The sequence below is a fragment of the Salvelinus namaycush genome, chromosome 24 (genome assembly GCF_016432855.1).
Source record: "Salvelinus namaycush isolate Seneca chromosome 24, SaNama_1.0, whole genome shotgun sequence".
Classification (NCBI taxonomy): domain Eukaryota; kingdom Metazoa; phylum Chordata; class Actinopteri; order Salmoniformes; family Salmonidae; genus Salvelinus; species Salvelinus namaycush.
Window position 1 is genome coordinate 27966761 of NC_052330.1, and position 24777 is coordinate 27991537.

The 24777-nt window shown below is 42.0% G+C and overlaps 1 protein-coding gene across 1 annotated transcript in view; it reads right to left on the reverse strand.

Annotated features, from left to right (window-relative positions):
- Window positions 1–2883: 2883 nt before the first annotated feature.
- LOC120019141 (CYFIP-related Rac1 interactor A-like) overlaps window positions 2884–24777 on the reverse strand; it is a 48988-nt gene continuing 27094 nt past the window's right edge. The window contains exons 2-12 of the mRNA XM_038962418.1: window positions 15493–15547; window positions 10259–10338; window positions 6677–6798; window positions 6348–6453; window positions 5900–6036; window positions 5680–5757; window positions 5294–5410; window positions 5084–5163; window positions 4808–4934; window positions 4429–4499; window positions 2884–4094 (exon numbers count right to left, since the gene is read on the reverse strand). Of these exons, the coding sequence (XP_038818346.1) occupies window positions 4031–4094; window positions 4429–4499; window positions 4808–4934; window positions 5084–5163; window positions 5294–5410; window positions 5680–5757; window positions 5900–6036; window positions 6348–6453; window positions 6677–6798; window positions 10259–10328 (972 nt within the window). The 5' untranslated portion in view covers window positions 10329–10338; window positions 15493–15547 and the 3' untranslated portion in view covers window positions 2884–4030. The remainder of the gene's footprint in view (window positions 4095–4428; window positions 4500–4807; window positions 4935–5083; window positions 5164–5293; window positions 5411–5679; window positions 5758–5899; window positions 6037–6347; window positions 6454–6676; window positions 6799–10258; window positions 10339–15492; window positions 15548–24777) is intronic.

Consider the following 24777-nt stretch of genomic DNA (forward strand, 5'->3'; position numbering starts at 1 on the left):
TGTATTATGGATTACCAGAAAATATAGAAAATAAACAATTAAAATGAATGTTAAAATCCACGGTGGACATTTTATGGTCGTTCAACAAATGTTTGTGACTAGTATTTTATGTCACGATGAGTACATAGATGCAGAGTGTGTATGAAGTATCAAAATTGATACGGTAATATATAGCTATTTTGATTTTGCCTGGATTTCAAAATCTATAGGCCTTTGTCTCATTTCACATTAGCACTGTAAATCCTATTTACTGTCTAATTAAATACATTTAATTCATAATTATCTGAGGTTGGTGTCTATATTGCTGACTTAGCGACAAGTAAAAGGCACAAGCTACTTTAGTTTAGTGAAAAAGCCCATTTTATGGCCCTAGGGTTGTCTTTCTCTGATAAGGAAAAATGTGAACATGATACATTTGCAGAAGCTTAGCTAGTATTTAGTAGTCAGTCTTTAGTGCCAGTCTGTTTGTCACGTCATGCCAACTCCCTGTCACTCATTGGCTGCGTTCAGACAGGCAGCATTATTCTGATCTTTTTTTCAATAATCAACCAATCAGTTCAGATCCTTTGACAATAATTGGACAAAAGATCAGAATTGGGCTTCCTATGTAAGCGCAGAAATGGAATTGGCAGGAGCAGGCTAATTGTTTGGATGCTGCTCAACATAATGGCCTATTAGTCTAGTGGTTCCCAACCAGGGGTACTAGGACTATCCATAGGGGGTACTTGTGAAGACCCATTACACCATAGGCTTACTGGTAAATGCACATGAGGGGGTACTTTAGTGGTAGTCCGGACAGAGCAGTCGGTGGTACGGTAACCCAAAAAGGTAGTCCATCCTAAAACAGCTTAAATTCTACGTTCGTCTGGACAGACAGGATCGAGACCGCAGCACACCACAGGATTTCTACAAGTCATTAATCCTAACATGCGATTGTCTGACCTATATGTTAAGTCAGATCACCAAACAACGGTTTTCTGCAATTCATAGAACACCATGTATTTTCATTACAGACGCAACTCACAATCCTGCCGTTTTGTACATAACTTTCCAATATTGTTCTCCAGTTAATAATTATATTAATTCAATTGACCACTGAACCAAGTCAAATATACATACATACACCATTGTATACAAGCTGAATGAGTTTAGAGAATACTCCTATAATGCCCCTTTGGTCAACGTTCATTAGCATGAAACAATGGTCTACACAAAGAACAGCTCAAAAGAAAACAGATGTTACACAGGTTTAACAACAGTCTGACATTTATATATTTCATCTAACATCGAATCAAGACTCCAGATTTAAATCAGTCATTCCAAACAAAATCAGGTGACACAAATATCTTTGTATTCTGGATGAAAGTTTAAAAAAAATAGAGACAAGGCTTTATTCTTCAGAATGGCACTTTGTATACTGAAATGATACATTTTCAGGGATTCATTTTTCAGCGCAGTCCAATTCCCAACCCTACTTCGCAAAGTGTGTACTTGTTCACACCCCTTCATGGAATGGACAGGTGTGAGAACTCCCTGTACTCAATACACCAAACCAATGGGGTAGGGAACAAGTGTACACTTCAGGTATAGAGTCCCACAGCGTAGGTGTCATAACATCCATAGAACCTAGAGGTCAAACAAGGAAATGGTTCCAATCATTTTCCCACCATTCATTTTTCCCATAGGGGATTTTAGAAACACTTAAAATAAGAGCGGCCTTTCGTGTAGGCTTACCCTGGTGTGGCATTTTGATAACCGTGAAAATCGTTCTTGGACAAGGTGACTTTTATCAATATATTCAGCTCTATTTACTTTCAGATTAGAAATGCTAATTAGCATCAAAATAGACATCATACAAGACTACAAATCCCTACAAACTCCTGCACGTCATCTCTAGCTGACACCTTTGCTAAGAGGTATTGTGTCAATTTCAGTGGTGTTTTTTAGTCCAGTACCCAATTGTCATACTTGAGTAAAAGTAAAGAAACCTTAATAGAAAATTAAGAAGTGAGTCACCCAGTAAAATACGTAAGGAAAAGTCTGAAAGTATTTGGTTTTAAATATACTTAAGTATCAAAGTAAAAGTATAAATCATTTCAAATTCCTTATATTAAGCAAACCAGACGGCACAATTCTATTTATTTTTTTAACGGACAGCCAGGGGCACTCTCCAAACTTAGACATCATTTCCAAACGAACTATTCGTGTTTAGTGAGTTCGCCAGATCAGAGGCAGTAGGGATGACTAGGGATGTTTTCTTGATAAGTGTGTGAATTGGACAAATTTCCTATCCTGCTAAGCATTCAAAATGTAATGTGTACTTTTGGGCGTCAGGGAAAATGTATGGAGTAAAAAATACATAATTTTCTTTAGGAATGTAGTGAAGTAAAATTAAAAGTTGTCAAAAATATAAATAGTAAAGTACAGATACCCCAAAAACTACTTAAGTAGTACTTTAAAGTATTTGTACACCACCGGTCAATTTAAAACGTTCAAAAGACAGTTCACAGAATTGTAAATGTAAAGAAATGTAGCCAATTTATTTATTACTAAATTTAGCTAACAGATAGTTAATCCAGAGATTCTTACCTTTGCCTCAATTTGGTTAGTCTAGTCCAGATCATCATGGCATTTGTAGTTCTTTATGATAGCAACATTAGCAACTAATTAGCATTTAATTTTGGGGGATTAAATAGAGGCGAATATATTGATAAAAGTCACCTTGTCCTAGAGAGATTTACACTTATCAAAACCTCACACCAGGGTTAGCCTACATGAAAGACAGCCCTTATTTTAAGTGTTTCTAAAATCCCCTATAGGAAAAATGAATGGTGGAAAAACAATTGGAACCATTTCCTTATTTGACCTCTAGGTTTTATGGGTATTATGACTCATACTGTGGTACTCTATAGGGGTAGAGAATGGGACAACAGTCTGACTGGTCTTACAGTATAAAGGAGAATAACTAGGAGAGAAGGTTCATCATCATCATCATCATCATCATCACCGCCATCCTACTACAGGAGTAAAGATCACAAAAGGAATTGTTTTTGCCACTCTGTGTCACTTAAATATAACCTGACAGTTTTTATTTAAAGCTGCTTTTTTGAACAATAGATTTCTGTTAGATACAGAGCCCCAAATACAGACAAGAAAAACCCCTCATGAAAAATAAATTACTAAAATCACACTGTGTCCCAATCCAAATAAACATTTGGTTGATCTGTTTATTTCTTATGGCACATACTGCCTTTTCTGTCATTTTCTTGCCAACAAAGCACAAAGTCCACCAACTTACTGAGAACACGTTATATGAAAGTCATCACTTTTTCCCCTCAACGCTTCCCTTGCTAAATTCCAAACCAGCCACTACTCCCTAGGCACTCTTGTAGATAGGAGGAATGAGTATGGTTGAACAATCTTCACCTTGCCATCCACAAGAGTTGGGAAGACAGGACAAACCGATCTGGAACATGGGGTGTATTCATTAGTCGGATTCCTTTGCAACGGAAAACACTTATTTCAATCGGAAAACGTTTTGCAAAAGAAACAAGAGTTTCTATTGGACACATGCAGGTAGGTCCCTCCACGTTTGTTTCCGTCTGCTCTGTTTGTTTCCGTTTAGTTGCTGCAGTAAACGGAATCCGACTAATTAATACACCCCAGGATAGGAGTTGATTTGGAATTCATGTTTTGTTGACACAAACCACAGATGAAGCGCCTTTCATTCGCCCGCTCACTCACAGGAACCAACCAGAGTGCTTGGCTCAGTCACAGGACCCAACCAGAGTGCTTGTTTCTCCAAACGCTACTTGCCAAGCTCAGTTTGTAAGGCTGAAAGGTATGTTAACATAATAACAGAGAAAGGCAAATCATTTTTCAGAGTAAAAGATGTACGTTCTATAAGTTTCAGTAACTTGCAGGGAATGACTATGTAAATACACAAGTATTAACATCCAGTCTTTTAAATTATGTAAACATATACATCTTTCGTTGAGGTCAGTACATTGATCCTCTTCATATAAAAACGTTACTGAAGCATGGAGCGGATGTTTTTTGGAGTGGACTCGTCGTGCAGGTGTTTGGTGGTGAACCTGAAAGACAAAGCAGGATGAAGGCATAGGGCTGAAACACCTAGCTGGCGGTTGTTTTTAACCTTTACCAAAATAAGCCAATTTAATAAAGGTTTTTTAAAAGATATACAGCAGTGCCTTGGGATTGTTTGCTGTATTGCTGTGGGAGCTATCCAGAGAGCACCCTCTACCATTCAGTAATATTGGAAGCTAAGGAGCACTCCTACCACAATACCATTTATAAATCATCTGGCATTTCAACTGAATAAGGTGAGACATCAGAGAAGTACCGTCTCATCAAAGAAGTACCGTCTCATCAGAGAAGTACTAAACTAAAGCGAGGATAGAGACTTACTTGAGGGCGTTCAGGAGACCTTCAACATTATCTGCTGGCTGTTCTTTGAGGACCTTTATGCATCCCTTCATCTGATGAAAAACACAAAAATGCACAATTAGAATACACGTGTAAAACATTCAGACATCCACACACATTTTCCATTGGCATGACTTAGACAAAACAGCGAGGTACACATGATGCTAACGTCAGGCTTTCAGTAGCCACTGTATGTGTTGAAGATGTAGTTTATTATTCCATACGGGATGGGAATTTGTTTCCTGCTTTAACCAACTCCTCAGTACTGGGATTTGAACTGGGAGCCTTCTGTAACCTCGAGGTTACCGTCCCCTGTAAACAGCCCAGTAGTATCAGTATAGGTGAGAGAGGAGGTTCTCACGTCTATCTTGGAGGACTTGTTGAAGGCTCCGTTGGGATGGACGTGGTCGTACAGGATGATGACTCCAACCATCACTCTCATACAGAACAGCAGCGTGTCCTCACTGTTGAACCGGCACGTGTAGTCTCTGGAGGGAGAGAAATACGCACACACACACACGCCAATTCACAGTACACGTTGAACAGTTGTTTATAGCGTGGCATTGATAGACAGACTCACTCTGGATATAGTCACTCTGCTAAAGGTCTACAGGTAAAGTAAATCAAGTCAACTCACGGTGTCTCCAGCATGACTTTACAGACACTGGCCATTGTACTGAGAACGTCAGTGGTGTTCTCCAGGGGTAATGTCTTGTTCTGGAGATATAACAAGGTAACACAAACCATCATCAGACTGAAAATGATGAAGAAATGAGGGAACCAGACTTAACTTACAACGATCAACTATTTTCACAGAGCAGCTAACAATAAGAAGGACGTCTCTTACCTCTGTTACGAAGTTTGTCGTAGCTGTGCTTAAAGTTTTCAGCATGGGCGTCGCCTCGGCGTAGAACAGTGACATTCTGTTGGCCATCTCATTGTTGACCTCTCTCTCTATATCCAACTAAAGACAAAACAGGAAGAGGGTCAACATCTGATCCATCTTTAGCTTCAAGGCAGAGGAGAGTGGATGTCAACAGAGGACTGCTAACCAGGCCAAACACAGACAAGCTATTTTGTCACATTCAGACTAAAACAGACATGACTAGGGTCACAAAATTCTGGTAACTTTCCAAAAATTACCAGGTTTTTCAGAAATTCCTGTTGGAAGATTGGTAAAGTTAGATGATTTTTTGCAACCCTAGACCGACATAACAGTTCCCTCTGACTCACATTCATGTTGTTTATCCTGTTTCGGCTGATGGTCCTCCTGTAATAACTGAAGTCATTCTGGATGGCAGGAATTCTCATCTGAAAGTTAAGAGGACATTCATTTAGTTCCAACAGACAACATGGGAACTGTTATTTGTCAAGAGGAAATAAAATAGGTGCTAACTTTGCACTTGTGTACAGAAATTAACAGTTTGAAATGACGTGTGTATGTGTGTCTGACCTTGAGTTCGTCGAAGCGCAGGGTAAAGTGAAGGATCTCAGCAAACTGTTTGGCCAGAGCCTGCTCCTTCTCTAGGTGCTGGGTGGGGGTGTACGGGGGGCATGTCAGGGACTCCAGCAGGCTCTGAAGGGCCCTCTCTACAGGAGAAGAAACACAGTTAATACATTACAAACACAAGTTAAGATTTAAACACGCCAGGATCTCCAGCAGGCTATGGAGGGCCCTCTTCAAACACCTGAAGAAGGAAAATTTTAAGGTTGTAAACATTTTTATTAAAAAAAAAATACATGTTTCATGTCTCCAATGTGAAAAAGATTACATACAAAAAATATATAATATACTAATAATAGTATACCAACATTTGGTTGATTGGCTTTTGATAGTAATTAAAATGTCATCCCCCTCCGGGCTAAGTGCTTCTACGTGGAGGGATAAAGGTTAAACTTACCTAGTCTCAGCGAGAAGCCGTACAACTTTTTGAGTCGTATGACTAAGGGACAGACTGAGTTCCAGGCTCTCTCCTGTAGGATCATGTCATTGGGGTTCTGAATGGCCTGGGCGGAAACAGTGACAGACGCCATGGTTAAATATACATCATCTATATGGAATATAAAAAAAATGGGTAATGGAAACAATTCTGAGATGCCTGGTATGAACTCATCAATTGAGCTTTACATTTATAGGTTTGTTTGAGTGCACGCACATTTGTGAGTGTGAATATGCATAGCCTGTGCCTACGACTGTGTGCGTGAAAGCATATCCAGTAGATATACATACCTCTCGTATCTCCTGTCCGGCTCCCTTGTAGGCCTGTAGGCCAGAGAGGATGCTCTCAGATTCCTGGAGCACCGCATTCACCTGGTTCCATACATCTCTCTCACAGTCTGTGGGCTGTGCATCTGACACACACCACAACAACAGTTAGCCTGGCTAGCTAGCAGGCTGCATATAGACAACACAACAGTTAGCCTGGCTAGCTAGCAGGCTACATATAAACACAACAACACTGTACTGAACATTAAACTCATACACATTCTGACCATTTGGTTTTCAATGATTATGTGATACAAACTGTCCTTTAACAGGAATTGGGAACTATGTGTATGCCTATATTTGGTTGTCAAAAAACAATCATGCATAGGGCATTTTCTTACACAGTAATACAACTTCTAAGGCTTAGAATCGCAGCAACAAATAGCATGATACAATATACTTTGGTGAGGGAATTGTAAAACATTCAGCAAGCACGACATTAACATGAATATCTCTAGGTTCAAAGATAATCTAAGCACGAGGGGAAAGGCTACTCTGTGGTAAACAGAAGAGCAGCATGGCATCTGCCAGTATAATAGCAGCACGACCTGCTGCTCCCTACAAGGCTACAGAAGGCAGTGGCTTATAGCTCTGCCCTTTAGACGGCAAACTCTTAATCATACTCAAGGCATTTTCATATTAGAAGCTGCAGCTAACACACATACAGTCAGTCAGTTACCTACATTATTTCCCGACAGACTAAACATAGAACATCAGTTGATGTCAAAATACTATGAGTGTGGAGAGTAAATGCAGTGTAAAACAATCCCTTTCTCTATGGAAGAAAAACAAGTGATGGCGCTATGACAACGAGAGTGAATTAGGCTACTACTAAGGAATATGCTTGGCGTGCGTGGAATAGGCTACTACACTGCTCAAAAAAATAAAGGGAACACTTAAACAACACAATGTAACTCCAAGTCAATCACACTTCTGTGAAATCAAACTGTCCACTTAGGAAGCAACACTGATTGACAATACATTTCACATGCTGTTGTGCAAATGGAATAGACAAAAGGTGGAAATTATAGGCAATTAGCAAGACACCCCCAATAAAGGAGTGGTTCTGCAGGTGGTGACCACAGACCACTTCTCAGTTCCTATGCTTCCTGGCTGATGTTTTGGTCACTTTTGAATGCTGGCGGTGCTTTCACTCTAGTGGTAGCATGAGACGGAGTCTACAACCCACAGAAGTGGCTCAGGTAGTGCAGCTCATCCAGGATGGCACATCAATGCGAGCTGTGGCAAGAAGGTTTGCTGTGTCTGTCAGCGTAGTGTCCAGAGCATGGAGGCGCTACCAGGAGACAGGCCAGTACATCAGGAGACGTGGAGGAGGCCGTAGGAGGGCAACAACCCAGCAGCAGGACCGCTACCTCCGCCTTTGTGCAAGGAGGAGCAGGTGGAGCACTGCCAGAGCCCTGCAAAATGACCTCCAGCAGGCCACAAATGTGCATGTGTCTGCTCAAACGGTCAGAAACAGACTCCATGAGGGTGGTATGAGGGCCCGACATCCACAGGTGGGGGTTGTGCTTACAGCCCAACACCGTGCAGGACGTTTGGCATTTGCCAGAGAACACCAAGATTGGCAAATTCGCCACTGGCGCCCTGTGCTCTTCACAGATGAAAGCAGGTTCACATTGAGCACGTGACAGACGTGACAGAGTCTGGAGACGCCGTGGAGAACGTTCTGCTGCCTGGCGGTGGGTCAGTCATGGTGTGGTGTGGCATTTCTTTGTGGGGCCGCACAGCCCTCCATGTGCTCGCCAGAGGTAGCCTGACTGCCATTAGGTACCGAGATGAGACCCTCAGACCCCTTGTGAGACCATATGCTGGTGCGGTTGGCCCTGGGTTTCTCCTAATGCAAGACAATGCTAGACCTCATGTGGCTGGAGTGTGTCAGCAGTTCCTGCAAGAGGAAGGCATTGATGCTATGGACTGGCCCGCCCGTTCCCCAGACCTGAATCCAATTGAGCACATCTGGGACATCATGTCTCGCTCCATCCACCAACGCCACGTTGCACCACAGACTGTCCAGGAGTTGGCGGATGCTTTAGTCCAGGTCTGGGAGGAGATCCCTCAGGAGACCATCCGCCACCTCATCAGGAGCATGCCCAGGCGTTGTAGGGAGGTCATACAGGCACGTGGAGGCCACACACACTACTGAGCCTAATTTTTACTTGTTTTAAGGACATTACATCAAAGTTGGATCAGCCTGTAGTGTGGTTTTCCACTTTAATTTTGAGTGTGACTCCAAATCCAGACCTCCATGGGTTGATAAATTTGATTTCCATTGATAATTTGTGTGTGATTTTGTTGTCAGCACATTCAACTATGTAAAGGAAAAAGTATTTAATAAGAATATTTCATTCATTCAGATCTAGGATGTGTTATTTTAGTGTTCCCTTTATTTTTTTGAGCAGTGTACTAAGGAATATGCTTGGTGTGAGTGGAATAGGCTACTACTAAGGAATATGCTTGGCGTGAGTGGAATAGGCTACTACTAAGGAATATGCTTGGCGTGAGTGGAATAGGTTACTACTAAGGAATATGCTTGGTGTGAGTGGAATAGGCTACTACTAAGGAATATGCTTGGTGTGAGTGCTTCCCCCATTTCTCTGTGTCATTTTTTAAGCCAAGAGTATATTTTATTATGTTAACAGTTCAGCTGCTGTCTCTAGCCTATATCATGTGTAGGAAGAGTGCAAGGCAATGAAGCAACGGACATACAGCCTAGCCACATCCAGATGTTACATGAGTTACGAACACTATGTTAGCTCTAACGACATCTGGACCTAGTTCTGCTTTCTACTCCAGGACAACTAAAATCAGGAAAAGCACAGCACTGAAAGGTCAGGACATCATCAGGACATATTCAACGTCAAATAGGATAACATCAGTTTTAGTTTTTTTGTTGATAATGCATAATTTGCTGCCATTAGACATGAGGAAATGGTGCACGCAACAACAAAAAAACTGCTTGAAACAGATGTCTCTTGATTAGACGATAGACAATAGGCAAGCAATGGGCTGTTCTAGGAGCATAGACTATGAAGCATGCAGGTAGCTTAGTAACAGGGTCAGAATTAATTCCAGTTCAATTCGGCCAAATAAAAAATTATCCTAATTGAAAATAACCGTTACTTCTCGGTTGTGCAATTGGAAGCGTATTGAAATGGAACTGTCCCCAAACCCTGGTTAGTAAAGGAGCTCTACAGAAGTAAAGCTCTAGAGAAGGAAGAACAACACAGGCCAGGCAAAAGCAGTGCTCACTTTCAAAGTCAAGGAAAAAGTTTGGTCCCTGCTCAAGTTCAGTGCAAGTGAGCACTTTTAACAGATTCCCCATTTGGTTTCTGAAAGAGAGGAAAGCCAGAGAAAAAAAGAGAGAGAAAGAGGTGTGGTGTGTTAGAGAGATAGAGACAGGTACAGACAGACACCTACACAGCTTTATGTCCAGAGGGGACCCATAGATATAAACCACTGACTAGGGGAAGCGTTTCATGGTCACACCTTCAGTCAAACTCCCGCACACTCCTCCTTCAGACTTACTTTCAAAGTCCAGGAAAAAATGTGGATAGTTCTCTATTTCCCTTGTAAGGACTTTTAGAAGATTACCCATTCCAGCAAACCTGATCAAAAATGATAAAAACACAAATAAACACTATTAGATACATTTAAATATATTCACAAATGCAATGTGTCAAATGATTCAAGAGAACAACTACAGTAGAAATAACATTCAAGGATTAAAAAGAGAATGCATTTATTTGTAATCCCCTTTGAATACATTTCACAATAGCACACCAACAAAAGGTTATTTCAACTTGTTTCTCCCTTTTAGAGAGACTTGGATACTTTCACTTTATTGTCACTGTGGGTGACTACATCTCAGAGGCAGGACCGGTAATATTGGATCCCTCACAGAGACACTCTGCTAAAGGCTGCTGTCAAACATTCAGTCCACTAACATTCTCCAACCCAGGGTTTCACAAACTTTGTCCTTGGGACACGTTTTGGTTTTTGCCCTAGGACTACACAGCTGATTCAAATAAATCAACTAATCATCATGCTTTGATAGTTTGCATGAGCTGTGTAGTGCCCTGGGGTCCCAAGGACAGAGTTTGGGAAATCCTGCTCTCACCAGCGCGTGTCAACGTTCCACTATTAGGTTCTCTCAGTGCGCGTGTCAACGTTCCACTATTAGGTTCTCTCAGTGCGCGTGTCAACGTTCCACTATTAGGTTCTCTCAGTGCGCGTGTCAACGTTCCACTATTAGGTTCTCAGTGCGTGTGGTAACGTTCCAGTATTAACCGAGGGTGTCCTCTACACAACATCAAGATATAGGCCTAGTGATGTGATTTAGCTAGTCTAAATTGTGTGGTTAGGTGTTCATGGAATGCATGTACAAGGCCTGTGTAATGGAATAGCAGTGGCTCCTCCATGTCTCACAGTGTGTGTGTGGCTGTGCATGTGTATTTAAAGGCCTAAGGAAATGAAACAGAGGGTAGAATCACATTATTCTGATCAAGTCTTTAGAAGATAAAGTCCTTTAAGATCCCAGAAAGGGCTAGTTAAGTCTTAAACGCCGGTTGAACTACTCTTTAAACCGTTTCATTGGAGGCAACAAGACGGTAGTAATTTCCAGAGGATAGGCTACCTTAAGCAATGCTTAGCGGGTGGTCACTATAACACATAATTACACAGCGGCCTAGCTACATCAGAGGCTAGTGAACATGATTACTGCTTTAAGAGGGTGATCTGATGCGGTCCCTGCTGGACCAAACAGAACGGGGAGAGTAAATGAGTGCCAGATCTAGCGAGATGATCACAATTGGCCTATTGGCTGTGTGTCTACTTATGCCGGTGTTTTGATTGGTCCATAAGCTAAGGGTGTCAGTAAAACAGATATAATTTTCTATATTGTACCTATCCAGGTGTTGAATTCTAGAGAATTTACACAGTACAGTCACATATTAATGCTGCTCTTTACAGATTCCTGACCGTTAGATTGGTGATACAAAGAGAAAGGGTTAGTCTGCTCAGCATATGATCATCACAGCACACGTCTCCCTCATTTCTTACGGTTAGATCTTTACAGTGGTAGGCTAACACTTACACAGAACGCACACCTACACTGCCTTCAGAAACTATTCACACCCTTTGACTTATTTCACATGTTGTTATGTTACAGCCTGAATTCAAAATGGATTAAAACATGTTTAATCCTCACGCATCCAAATACAATATTGCATATTGACAAACTGAAAACATGTTTCTTAATTTTTTCAAATGTATTGAAAATTAAATATGTTGTTTACAGAAGTATTCACACCCCCGAGGGTCAATACTTTGTAGAAGCACCTTGGGCGGCAATTAAAGATTTGAGTCGTCTTGGGTATGTCTGGATCAGTTTTGAACATCTGGATTTGGGGATTTTTCAATGGGATTCAAATCTGGGTTTCGGCTTGGCCACTCAGACGTTCACATTCTTGTTTTGAAGCCATTCCAGCTGTGATTTGGCTGTATGCTTGGGGTCATTGCCCTGTTGGAACATAAATCTTTGTTTGCACTCTGAAACAGGTTCTCATCAAGGATTTGGCTCCATTCATTGTTCCCTCTATCCTTACCAGTCTCCCAGTCTCTACCTCCGAAAAGCATCCCCATACCATGATGCTGCCAACGCCATGCTTCTTGGTAGGGATGGTATTAGATGGATGATGAGCTGTGGCCTGGTTTTCTCCAGAATAGTTATTCGCATTCAGGCCAAAGTTTGTCTCATAAGACCACAGAATCTTTCACATACTTCTCCCATCTCAGCCAAGGAACTCTGTATTTCTGTCAGAGTGGTAATTGGGTTCTTGGTCAACTCCCTGACTAAGGTCCTTCTTGCCTGGTTGCTCAGTCGCCCAGAGTCTGGGTCGTTACATATTTTTTCAATTTCCCACTGTGCTCTTGGAAACTTTCATCACTCTGGAAATGGATTCATCCCATTCCCCAGATATATCCCTAATCACAATTCTATCTAGGAGATCTATGGACAGTTCCTTGGACTATAGTTTCTGCTATGACATACACTCAACTGTGGACCTTATATAGACAGGTGTGTTTTTCTAAATCATGTCCAAACAATTGAATTGGTCACAGGTGAACTCCAATCAAGCTGTAGTGACATCAAGGATGACCAAAGGAAATTGGATGCACCTGAGCTCAATTTGGAGTGTCATAGCAAAGCGGTGTGAGTACTTATGTCAAGAGTTCTCTCTATTCATTTCTTTCAATATATTTGCCAAAAGAAATTCACTTTTTTTTTTTCACAAACATGTTTTCACTTTGTCATTATGAGGTAGTGTGTGTAGATGGGTGCATTCAGGCTGTAACAACACAATGTGGAATAAGTCAAGGGGTCTGGATACTTTCTGAAGTCAGTCAACCGGTCAATACTCCATTTGCCATCTTTAGCCCCTCACATATTCCTGGGAATGTAATCCACAGAAAATATGGTAATAAAAAGCAAAATTCACATATCTGCATGAGAGCCATCACACTACAATTCAAAAACAGAGCACCACTTTTGCTGCTAGGGGGTGGTGTTGCATCATGGTGCTTATTCCCAGTACAATCCAGTCCTTCTGTGAATAGGGCAGGCTATACTAGAGTATACCACTAGGTTTGCTTCTCTCCACCATCCACACCTTCATTCATCCAATCATGGTCTCAGTTGTAGAGATTCCTGAGAACATGATTAGAGGAATCAGTCGTGTTAGTGCCGGGCTGGAACAAAAGCCCGTACCCTCTGTTTCCTCTCTGGGAATAGAGTTGGAGAGCCCTGCAGTCATCCCAGCGAGGCCTGGTAAAGAGGCAGAGGAGGACGTGGAACACAATGGGGTTTCTGCCTTGGCTTGGCTGGCTGGTTATCAGTTAGACGGTGGATATTCCCTAGCGTTTCCTGTCTCAGTCTCATGTGTCGCACAGACAAATGAAGAGTCAACAAGTCCAGGGCCAGTCTAAACAAGCACAAGCTAATAATTCAGAGAAGGAGAGGGGAATAGTGGGTATCACCATAGTAACAACAATGTGCTGACTAGCTGTATTATTAGTGTACTATTAATCACCTTTATGGTGCCTAGTTTCTCGTTTGTCACATGAACAGGATATAGCAGGTGTAAAACAGTACAGTGAAATGCTTACTTGCAAGCTCTTTCCCAACAATGCAGAATAAAAGTGTTAAAATAGATTCTTATCTAATGAGAATCCAATAAAGTTACATACAGGTCAGTGGCTGTACCATTATTCCAATGTGCAGGGATACTGGAGTGGCGGAGGAAGGTGTACATATAAACAGGGGTAAAAAGAGGCTGGTAGCACAATAAATACCAATGGAAATTGGCCTCAAAATGACCTGAAATGTTCTGCATAGAAGGCCTAATGTCAGGAACACTGAAAAATCCAGGAATATGACATGTTTAAACACACACTCTCCCTCCCCCTCCCTCTGCCGTGAGCTGACAGTAATAATGAATGACGACTCCTTGGCGGTCAGGATGTGTCTGTGGTAGTCTTCAGAAGACCTCCTGCTACCAGACTAGGCCTTCCCAGTGTAACCCTAAGAAGCCTCTCACTGACAGAATGGTACATATGTAGAGTAGGGGGATTCAGAACGGCTTGGTTCCACTTTCATAACTATTTATCTGCGTGTTTGAACCTGAAAACCAATGATTGAATCTCTCTGATTCCTGTCTTGGACTGGGTCAACCTGGAAACATAATACCTCAATAAAGAGGTCTTATTTCACCAGCTTTATGAAAAGAGCCATTGTGTAACATCATAACCTATATTTTAAAGTTAAGTATTTTAGAAAGGCAGAAATTAATACTGCTTTAAGTCTGTTTAAATGTAAAGTCTAAATGGTTGTTTTACTTCAGTGAGTTGTTGTCCTCAGTAAAGAGGTGCTGAATACGTTCCACAATACTTTCCTGTTGTGGAAACGGGGATAAATGCTTCACGCATTGTGCTTTGTAATTAAACTCGCTCAGTGCAATTAAAGTCCAAACGAGCAGCATGCTAAAACGGCATATCTCGCTGCGTTAAGATCTGAAACAACCTCCATTAGGGAAAAGAGTCCAGAGAAAACAACACAAACCACAACATATTCTGCTCTGGGTTGAAACCAGGAAATCATTTTGGTGTACATACTTCATAACGGTCTTAAGTTACTAACTAAACCCTGAAAGGTGGTTGCACAGACCAACATTAAGTCCTACTCCCATGTTGTGTTATAAAACTGAGGATGTGCAACAGTAAACTTGTGCAATAAGAACCTAGATTTATATTCTACTGTTGCAAAACTGCTCTACTGAACCAGACCCTGGCCTTAAACATTACATGGACTCTGAAGTGGGTTTTACTGCAGGAGTAAGCTTCACCTGGGTCTGATCAACCACCTCATAAACATGTTTCGGTCTTCATTACCCTAAAGCTGTGACAACATGGCAACAGACTGAAAGAGAAAGTCCTGTATTTTAAATAACAAATAGAGGCTAATCTTAGACATGGTAAGTACCATGTTATCATGATAACCACAGTAGCATTGTTACAGGGTTGTTAGGCATCACTGAATGAGTAAAGTGCGGTGGTGTGGTTAGGGCCAGGTTTCACCAAGCCTCAGAGTAGCAGTGCTAATCTAGGACACTTTCTGAAAGGCACAACGGATCCTAGATCTACTTCTCTGACACTATGAATCTAGGCATGTCTACACAATGTGATGAAGAAATGTGTTACTGTACCGTATCTGGAGGAGGACGTTGCTTCCCTTCTAGAGCACCCACTTCTTCTTGGTTTCTGAAAAACAATCCAGAACACTCCATCTCATTGTCTTGCCGTGTACAGAGCTCGGAACATCTAAAAGTAAGCACTGTCAATGAGCGTTAGATCAACAGTGAAGGGTACGTATGACCACATATTGTTCTCGTTGTGCCTCTGACTAGGTGTGTATGTCTGTGTGTACCAACAACGAACAGTACTAGGATTCCGTTTCTCAACTTTCTCCTGGGTTGAACACGTACCTAAATTATTCAGGAGTGAAAGTCATAGCGCCATTCTAAAACAACAAAGCGGCAGGCGGAAGGACGATAATTAATAACGCATCTCTCGGCTGTCCCATGTTAACTGGGCTATTAAATATCCAGCAGAGACATCTTCCAAGTTCTAACCCCCTGAAAACCCAGACCGCAGGGCAGGAGCACACGTGCCCACACACACACGACAAGGCCTATCACCACTACAGGGACTGCCACAGAGCAATGACTCAAATGTGTAGAGCAACAATGTCACTCTGTATTTGTCCCACATACTGCAGGCCTGTATGGCTTACTGTAAAAAGAGGCATGGCATAGGCTTACTGTAAAAAGACACTTCAAAACAAAAGGTCCTGTGTTGCGTAGGGCAGTGCTGATACCAGTATCGCAATATTTTTTACATGGCAAAAAGGAAAACATGAAGCAGACACGTTTGTCCTTTAAAAACCTTCTGTATGTAAAATTGTGTGCTATAGATTGGAAAATAAATCAAATGTGACTCTGGATGACAACATGACGTTTGTTTTCAACATTAGGGCTGTTATCCTGAATAAGTTAAATCCGCTTTGTGTTGTGTTCTTGTTTCCTTGCCACGATACTAACGGGCATCGTGATACTGGTCCCAGCCCTAGTGTTATGACAGTGTTGTGCATCTAGACTAGTAACACACAGCAGTAATGTGCCAGGAAAGATCAAGATTCTGATTTCCATGACTGTCTTGTTCACCATCAGATCTGACAAATGTAATATTGAGGAATTTTAATGGAAATCAGGCTAGACTAAAAGACAGATGTGCAGGAGTAGCTAAATATGGAAGTACTAAATGTAAAAAAAAAAAAAATCCTCAATACCCACAAAGGCCATTTATATGTTATGCAGCTGACATTTGTCAAGCAACCATTTTCTCCCACCACTGTGTGCCAATGTGTAGGCAGGGAAATGAAGTCACCAGAAAAGAGGAGCTGCAAATCAACTGAACAACCCTGTCCACACAGCCCAGCCAAGGAGAGACGTGCTGACCTGGTTTCACTGATGACAGAAAACACCAATCCTTTGTTGACTTGCATTGTTCACTCAAGTACACACACACACTCTACTGGGTTTCCCTTAGACCAGCTCCTCTTCTAAGAAGGCCCCAGATTATAGCTCTGCTTTAGGGCCTCTGGTCCTAATGACAGCCCCTTAGCCTCCAATGCTCTGGTGGTTCACAATACACCTTTATCACTCTGGAGTGGACAGAAAGAGACATATCTGCTCCTTCTACGTCAATTCCCATCTGTCACAGAAAATATTCCTCACTCCCTCCACCAAACCTGCCTGGCTGTGGAGCGAGGGAAGAGAGGATGAATGGAGGGATGGATGGGGAGGGCTGGTCTGGTCCCATGGGGATTGTTGTAGTGGTGGAGCTGAGCAGCACTCCTTATATGGTCATAGTGGAGCGCAGGAGGATCCCCATGGTTCAACACGACTGGTCTTTTTTTCACACCATAGACACGTGTTGCACAGTATACCAAAACTTCAGAAAAACGGTTTGGTACTAGTATTTTTGTTCCTTTCGGTACTTCTGTCAAATGTCTCACGGATCAACTGTCTATTAGCGTAGCCGGTGTGTCTCTTATAGCGTGTATGAAACCAGAAAGAATATAAGCCCATTTCAAAGCTAATTGCCAGCAAAACGGTACTCGTTCACTTTAAAAACATATACATATTTTTAAAATCGGTCTCTCTCACATCACTCCCAAAGGTTATTTAAGCAATAAGGCCTGAGGAGGTGTGGTATACGGCCAATATACCACGGCTAAGGGTTGTTCTTAGGCACGACGCAATGCCCTTAGCCGTGGTATATTGGCCATACAGTATACCAAGCCCCGAGGTTCCTTATTGCTATTATAAAAACTGGTTACCAACGTAATTAGACTAGTAAAAAATGTTTTGTCATACCCGTGGTATACGGTCTGATATACCACAGCTGTCAGCCAAATCAGCATTCAGGGCTCGAACCAATCAGAGTATAACTTCTTATGGCTGCAGGGGCAGTATTGAGTAGCTTGGATGAAAGGTGCACAGAGGTGCCCAGAGTAAACGGCCTGCTCCTCAGTCATAGTTGCTAATATATGCATATTATTATTAGTATTGGATAGAAAACACTCTGAAGTTTCTAAAACTGTTTGAATTATGTATGTGAGTATAACAGAACTCATATGGCAGGCAAAAACCTGAGAAGTTCCACTTCCTGTTTGGATTTTTTCTGAGGCTGCTAGATTTTCAACCAAGCTCCCATTGAAATTACAGCGAGATATGGATGAGTTTTCACTTCCTACGGCTTCCACTAGATGTCAAGTCAATAGAACTGCTTTTTGTGACTGCTATATTTCGCTGGAAAAATGGCTGTGCTTATTGTGGTTTGGTGGTGACCTAACAATCGTTTGTAGTGCTTTCGCTGAAAAGCATATTTGAAATCGGACACTTTGGTGGGATTACCAACAAGATTACCTTTAAAATGATATAAGACACATGTATGTTTGAGGAATTTTAATTATGAGATTTCTGTTGTTTGAATTTGGCGCCCTGCACTTTCACTGGCTGTTGTCATATCGATCCCGGTAGCGGGATTGCAGCCATAAGATAACTATCTATAGACAGGTTGGTTGCAACAAAACCGACCTGTGCGCAACTATGAGGCAAAACAGATGGGGTTGGCTTAGATTGTTGACAACATGTAAGTTATATTGTCTTCAATAATTATTGAAAACAAATGCATTTGCAAAATGAGCACTTGTCTCAAATACATCGTTACAGATGTTGGTTAGCTAGCTAGAAAATGTTTTGCAATATTAGCATAGATATGAAATCAGTCAAAACAGGACATGGCATCAAGAACATGATGAAACAAAGTGAAACAAGTCACTTACGATTCCCACATGGCAGTTTGTCATTCTTGTAGCAATCTGGCCATCACAACATGCTGACTTCTCGCCCATGGAAGCGTGCACATCGTTTTAGTGACGTTGTCAGCTAACCCATCTATTGCCTCAGCAAACTGACTGCCTCCTGAATGAAGCCATCACTGGTTAAAGAGACAGCGCACACTTTTAGAAAATAAGCTTCCTTCATGCTTCATGTTGTTGATCAGTTCAATAAAATAAGTCCCAAATGGAAGGGAAACAAATTGTATGTCATCTGTAGCCCGATGAAATCAGCCAAAACAAGCTCAATAACTCAATGCACACACACACACACTTCTATTGAATATGCATTCACCTGTATTGTGAATAGACCTAGGCTACTTCTAGATTTACCCAGTTTATCAATAGAGATTTACCATTCAAATAAATTATTACCATTATGTTGTTATGTAGTTTGTTTTTACAAATCTAAGTATTATATAACTGATTCATGAATGCATACATGGCTGATGTAGAAAATGTCTAATGTAATGATATTGAATTCAAAACATGCCCGACGATTGAACAGTAGCTGAGTTTATGTGTCTGGATCATGTGCCATATTAGACTTTGGCTAATATGATTTCATTTTTTGCAGTGATATCAGGGACGTTGCTAGGCCTGGAATATTAATTAACCCCCCCTAAATAAATCAATACATCAGTCAATATATTTTCTGTGTGAGCTTTTTCCCCGTCAACCGTTCCATCGCATCTTAAACTTCTTAACGGGCGGGCACTAGGACCTGGGGGCATCCTCTGTCGCACGCGCTAGTGAGAGTTAGGTCTACTTGTAGCTAACATTTTGGTTAACGTTAGCTAGCAGTCTACTGCCACAGCAGGACCTAACAGTAAACTGACAGGAAAAGTCTCTGACAGAACAGATTCATGCAGATAGGCTACGATGTGAATTTGTGGTAAGTTAGAACAGAGAGAGAGAGAGTATTCACTACTATAGACTTCGGTCATCATCAAAGCTTTGTTAACCAATACGTTTTTATGTGACTCAAGTTACAGTGTAATAGATGTTGCGAGCTAACTAACGGTAACGTTAACGGTGTCTTTTAAATTCAACACAACTAGATATCATCGCCACATAGCAAAACTATATTAAATACAACGTTAAGTTATCTATGCCAGGCTATAAATGAGACATGACGTAACATCATGCACATATCTTTTCATACTCAATTGCTTTCATTCAGGAGAGAGCGAGAGAGCGCGAGAGAGAGAACAACAACAACAAACAGATCCAGAGAGAGAAAGTAATCAAGCCGCTGCAGCAACTCCTTCCAGAAATGAGAGCGATTTAGGTAACAAAGACACTGGGCCCAGACAAGTGAAGCTGAATAGCTACCCACACGAACGTTTTGGTAGACAGAAAAGGGCATTTCAGCACTGCTGGTTTGAGAAATACAAATTGGGTAGAGTACTCTGTCCACAAAAACGCAGCTTTCTGCTTTCCATGTGGAGCTTTTGGCAAAAACATTCAATTTGATTATTGTCAGTAATGGCTGTAAAAATTGGGGGGGAAAAAAGAGTTGTTTATCTTCAGTTAACACGAAATGGCACAAACACACAGAGACAGTGTTGTGGCATGGCAAAGCTACCAGGCAACTAGCAGTCATGGGAACATTGCTCAGATTTTAACATCTGCCCATGCTAGTGATATTGCAGAGAGAAGGGAGTATCTGAGGAGAATTGTTGCGGTCACCTCAATGTTAGGAAGACAGGGACTCTCTTTCCGTGTCAATGAGGAATCTAGTGAAAGCACAAATAGAGGGAACTGTCTTGAATGTATGGAGCTTTTGAAGGAGTTTGACCCTTTCCTGCAAAGGTACAATACTCCATCAAATGCGACATCTCTCTCCAGAATCTCAGAATGACATGATCGAATGCTGTGCTCAAGAGATTATGGACACCATGGTCTCTGATGTCAAAATCTGGAATGGATGCCATTCTGGCGGATGAGGCCAGGGATGGGCAGTCTGAACAGTTCGTGTTAGGTATGTAACAGAGGGGACAGTTAAGGAGCGTTTACTAGCACTAGCAGAAATCAAGTCATTTGATGCCCAATCGATAGCAAATGAGTTGCAACAGCAGCTTCAAATGAGAGGGGTAGCAGGGCTAAAGTGCGTTGCACAGACCTATGATGGTGCAGCTGTCATGAGAGGATCTAAAGGAGGTGTGCAGCACATTTCAGAGTGCTGCATCAGGAGGCTATTTATGTACATAGCTTTACTCATGAGCTTAATTTGGTGTTGTGTCATACTTGCAGGGCTATTCTGGAGGCTGCTGAGTTTCAGTTTCTTAGAGAATGTGTATTCGTTTTTCACTACATCCCTAGTTAACCACCACAAGTTCAACGAAGCTCAGTACAAACTTGGAATAGCATCAGCTGAACTTGTACAACTCTCAAACACTCGCTGGGCATGCCAGTTGCGGTCCATAAATGCAGTCCTGGACACTAACTGCTATTTTTGATTGTCTATCTGCCATTGGATCCCCCATGGCTGTTGGTCTGAGAGCAAAGCTTCATAAGTTCTCCACCGTGTATTTGCTACTGATGTTTCAGTCCCTTCTTTCTGTAACTGAGGGACTACATAAGTTTCTCCAGAAAGAGACTGTAAACCTGGCAGAAGCTTGTTTTGGCAAACAAGCTGTATGTGACACACTGATAAGCAAACGCACAGATGCATTTGCCACAGAACTTTATGACCGAACCAAATCACTGAAGTTCACAATATTCCAGAGGCAGATGCAGCAAGAAAGTGCAAACAAAGGAAAAATGGGAGATTATGGTGGAGACCTCCTTGGGTTTAGGCACAGAATTTTCATGTTCCCAAACAATGAAAACAGAGTTGTTGCTCCCCTGCCTGGACATGATGGTTTGTGAGCTTGACCAGCAATTCTCAACTGTAGATGCAGGTCTGCTCAAAACACTTCCTAGAAACATCATGCTGAACTGAGTTTGCCAAGCACTACGGCATGGATGTTAAAACAGAATAGGTGTTGGTGGCCAGAAACTTTCTTGCCCAGAAAAGAGAGGCTGGATGTCCTCCCAAAGATATGCTTGCTGTGCATAACCTCCTGGATGATGATGTGTTTCCTTCTCTGAAGGAAATCATTCAGGTTGCCCTCACCAATCCTGTGATCAGCTGCTCCTGTGAAAGGTCCTCTAGTGCACTGCGCCGGCCGCACTCCTGGTTGCATAAGACAATGGGTCAGAAAAGGCTTGCAGCCATGTGCATTGAGGGTGAAGTGCTTGGGCCACTAAGTCACAATAGTGTTATTGACAGCTTTGCCACCTTTAAAATAGGATGTACACTTTGATGTGTCCACCCACAAAATAAGCATCAACAGAGAGAAGCAGGAGGAGCAGTTCTGTAATATTTGTTTGGGATCTTACTTTTTTTTTTAAATCAGATTTTATTCCTAATTCTTTTTTACTTTTTAAAATGTTATTTAGCTCATTAGTTGAATTTAGTCTTGCCGCATTGTGGATGATACTGTTTAAGATGTTCCATGTGTCTGAATTATTGGGTTAATTTTGAGCAACAAATAACAAAAGGGTGAAATTTAAATAACATTTTTAGCTAATGGTATAATATGACCTGCATGTCTTCACATTTCTCTGTCTCTCAAAATAACATCCCAAAAGTATTTTGGCTCGATCGTACAGCCATTTTTGTGCCTTTTGTTGGTGTTGGATGGATGGGGACAGAGGGGACTTTAATATCTTTATTATATAATCTTTATTATATCTTTATTTAAGTAAGTCATATCAGATCAGTGTCTAACACAAACTATGAGACAGGTACACTTTTAGCCAACCTTGACCAAAAATAACCTTATTTTGATAGATTTTACACCCATTGTTACTCTAAAAATACATGATGAAAAGACATTTTGGGTGCTTTAAAACAAATCCTGGGGGAGTATGCCCAAACCCCCCTAAAAGAGGCTTAGCCTCCCTGTCCATGAATCTCTAGTGACGTCCCTGAGTGGCATCATTTAGATACTAAACCTGGTATCATGACACACACAAGGATCACCCATGGCTTAACACGAGTGGTCTTCTCTTCTCCAAGCTACACACCCCTCTACTCATCGCACGTGATACACTTCACTGACCAAACAGCCTCTCTTCCTCTCTCTCACTCTTTCTGGAATGATAATGGAGAGATTCAGTTTGCGTTTCCGCTGACAGACACAGAAGGTACTGGAATCAGCAAGAGACATGGGTAGCGTCCCAAATGGCATCCTATTCCCTTTTTAGTGCACTACATTTGGCCAGGTCCATAGAGCCCTGCACTAAATAGGGAGACATTTGGGACGCACACAGAGTTCTAGAAAATAAACATGTTTTTCCCAGCAGAGTGGAATTTTCCAGCCCAGTGAACCTAATACAGTAATAACACAAGCACCAGTGTTGCACCTCGTCAGAAGAGATAGGATAGTGTCTCTCTCCATCAGAGGGTCTCTGAAAGGCTTTGGTCATTCAATGGAGGCCGAAACATGGCCCGTCCCTTAACAGTGATGTGGTGTTGCTCATAGCATGATGTAGTGGCGTCTACAGGAAAAGCCTGCCTCCTGCTTAGACATACAGACTAGTGCTGTGCAGGGTGTAGGCTAAATCACAAGAAAGGCTACTATCTAGATAACAATGTGATGGAGTGTCAACATGGAGAAAGACTTCCAGCATGTATGTGAGTCTGGTGATAATGCGATGCTGATTGATCGGGCAGTCTGGAGCTGTGGTAGTGTCACGGTGAAGAATGGGTGTTTCCCTTGACCTCTAACTTTCAGGTATCCTATCCTGTCAGGAATTATGGACAACGCGATCCATCTAGTCTCCTCAGTCCTTCTGAACACACCACTTGCTAACCGCCTGCAGCCTCCTGCCGTCTGGCCACTAAACTGTTGCCATGGATACCACGGGTTGTTGGACAGGGGGGGAAGCACATGCAGATGGTACTTCTGTAGTGGAACCCCACAGGGCTTCCTCACTGCCACAGTGACTGTTAGCAAAAAGGGAAGGTTCATTGGTGTTAAGTGAACTGTCACTTGTGGCCAGGATTCCTGCTAACAGTATTTTCAACGACTGCTGTGAAATTCTGTAGAGACCGAAGAGTCGGTGCCATCCTGTAAGACAAGTCACCCGCTTCTGTGAGAGATGACATTCACAGACCAATGGATTCCTATCCAACATTTACATAAGAAAACACCCAAGACCACACTACTCATTGAAATAGAAGCAGGACATTCAGTCAGATATTCTACTCAATTCTGATTCTACTGTAGGTGTTCTAAGCCAGCCAGACAAAACCCCTCTTATCTTGCTTCTAATTCAGACCAGGGGGAACTTCCTTTCAGTCATCCCAGAAGCAGAAGAGACAATTGAGGAACATCTTTCTCTGTCACGTTCAGTGAGGAACTAGAGTGAATGTGTGAGACAGACTTAGAGAGAACGGCTGGGGCTGTGTCGTCTAGGTCTAGTAAGTACTTAAAAAGGCTCTGTCAGAGTCAAGAAGACAATTGCAACTGCATTGAAACAGCATGGAAGTCTAGCCCGTCTCCTCTCAGTCCACTGAAAGAGTAGATTAGATTTAGTGTGAAAGCACACCATTTATCTTCAGGAACATTTTTTATTTGACCACTGGTTTACCAGACACATTGACAGAGAACATATTCTGAGCCATTCAGAAGCTGGGGATTAGTAGGTGTTTAGGGTCAATTCCATTTCAATTGAGTTTTCCAGATTAGAAAAAGATCATCGTATTTATTCATGATTTGGGGAGGGGAACCTGCCTACCCACCCAACCACCATGGTTGCCTTGCTTCTGACTGACTGACCGACCGACCGACCAACCGCCACGTAGCCTAGGCCTCCTCTGTAGGCCACTCAGCTACACATACTCCACTAGCACTTAAATGAAAAGACTGGTGCTGAACTCATACACCTTCACTGACTAGCCCCCACATGTGGTTCTGTAGTCCGTGAGAGACATCTGATGAAAACTGACTAGAAGTTAAAGGGTCATGCCATT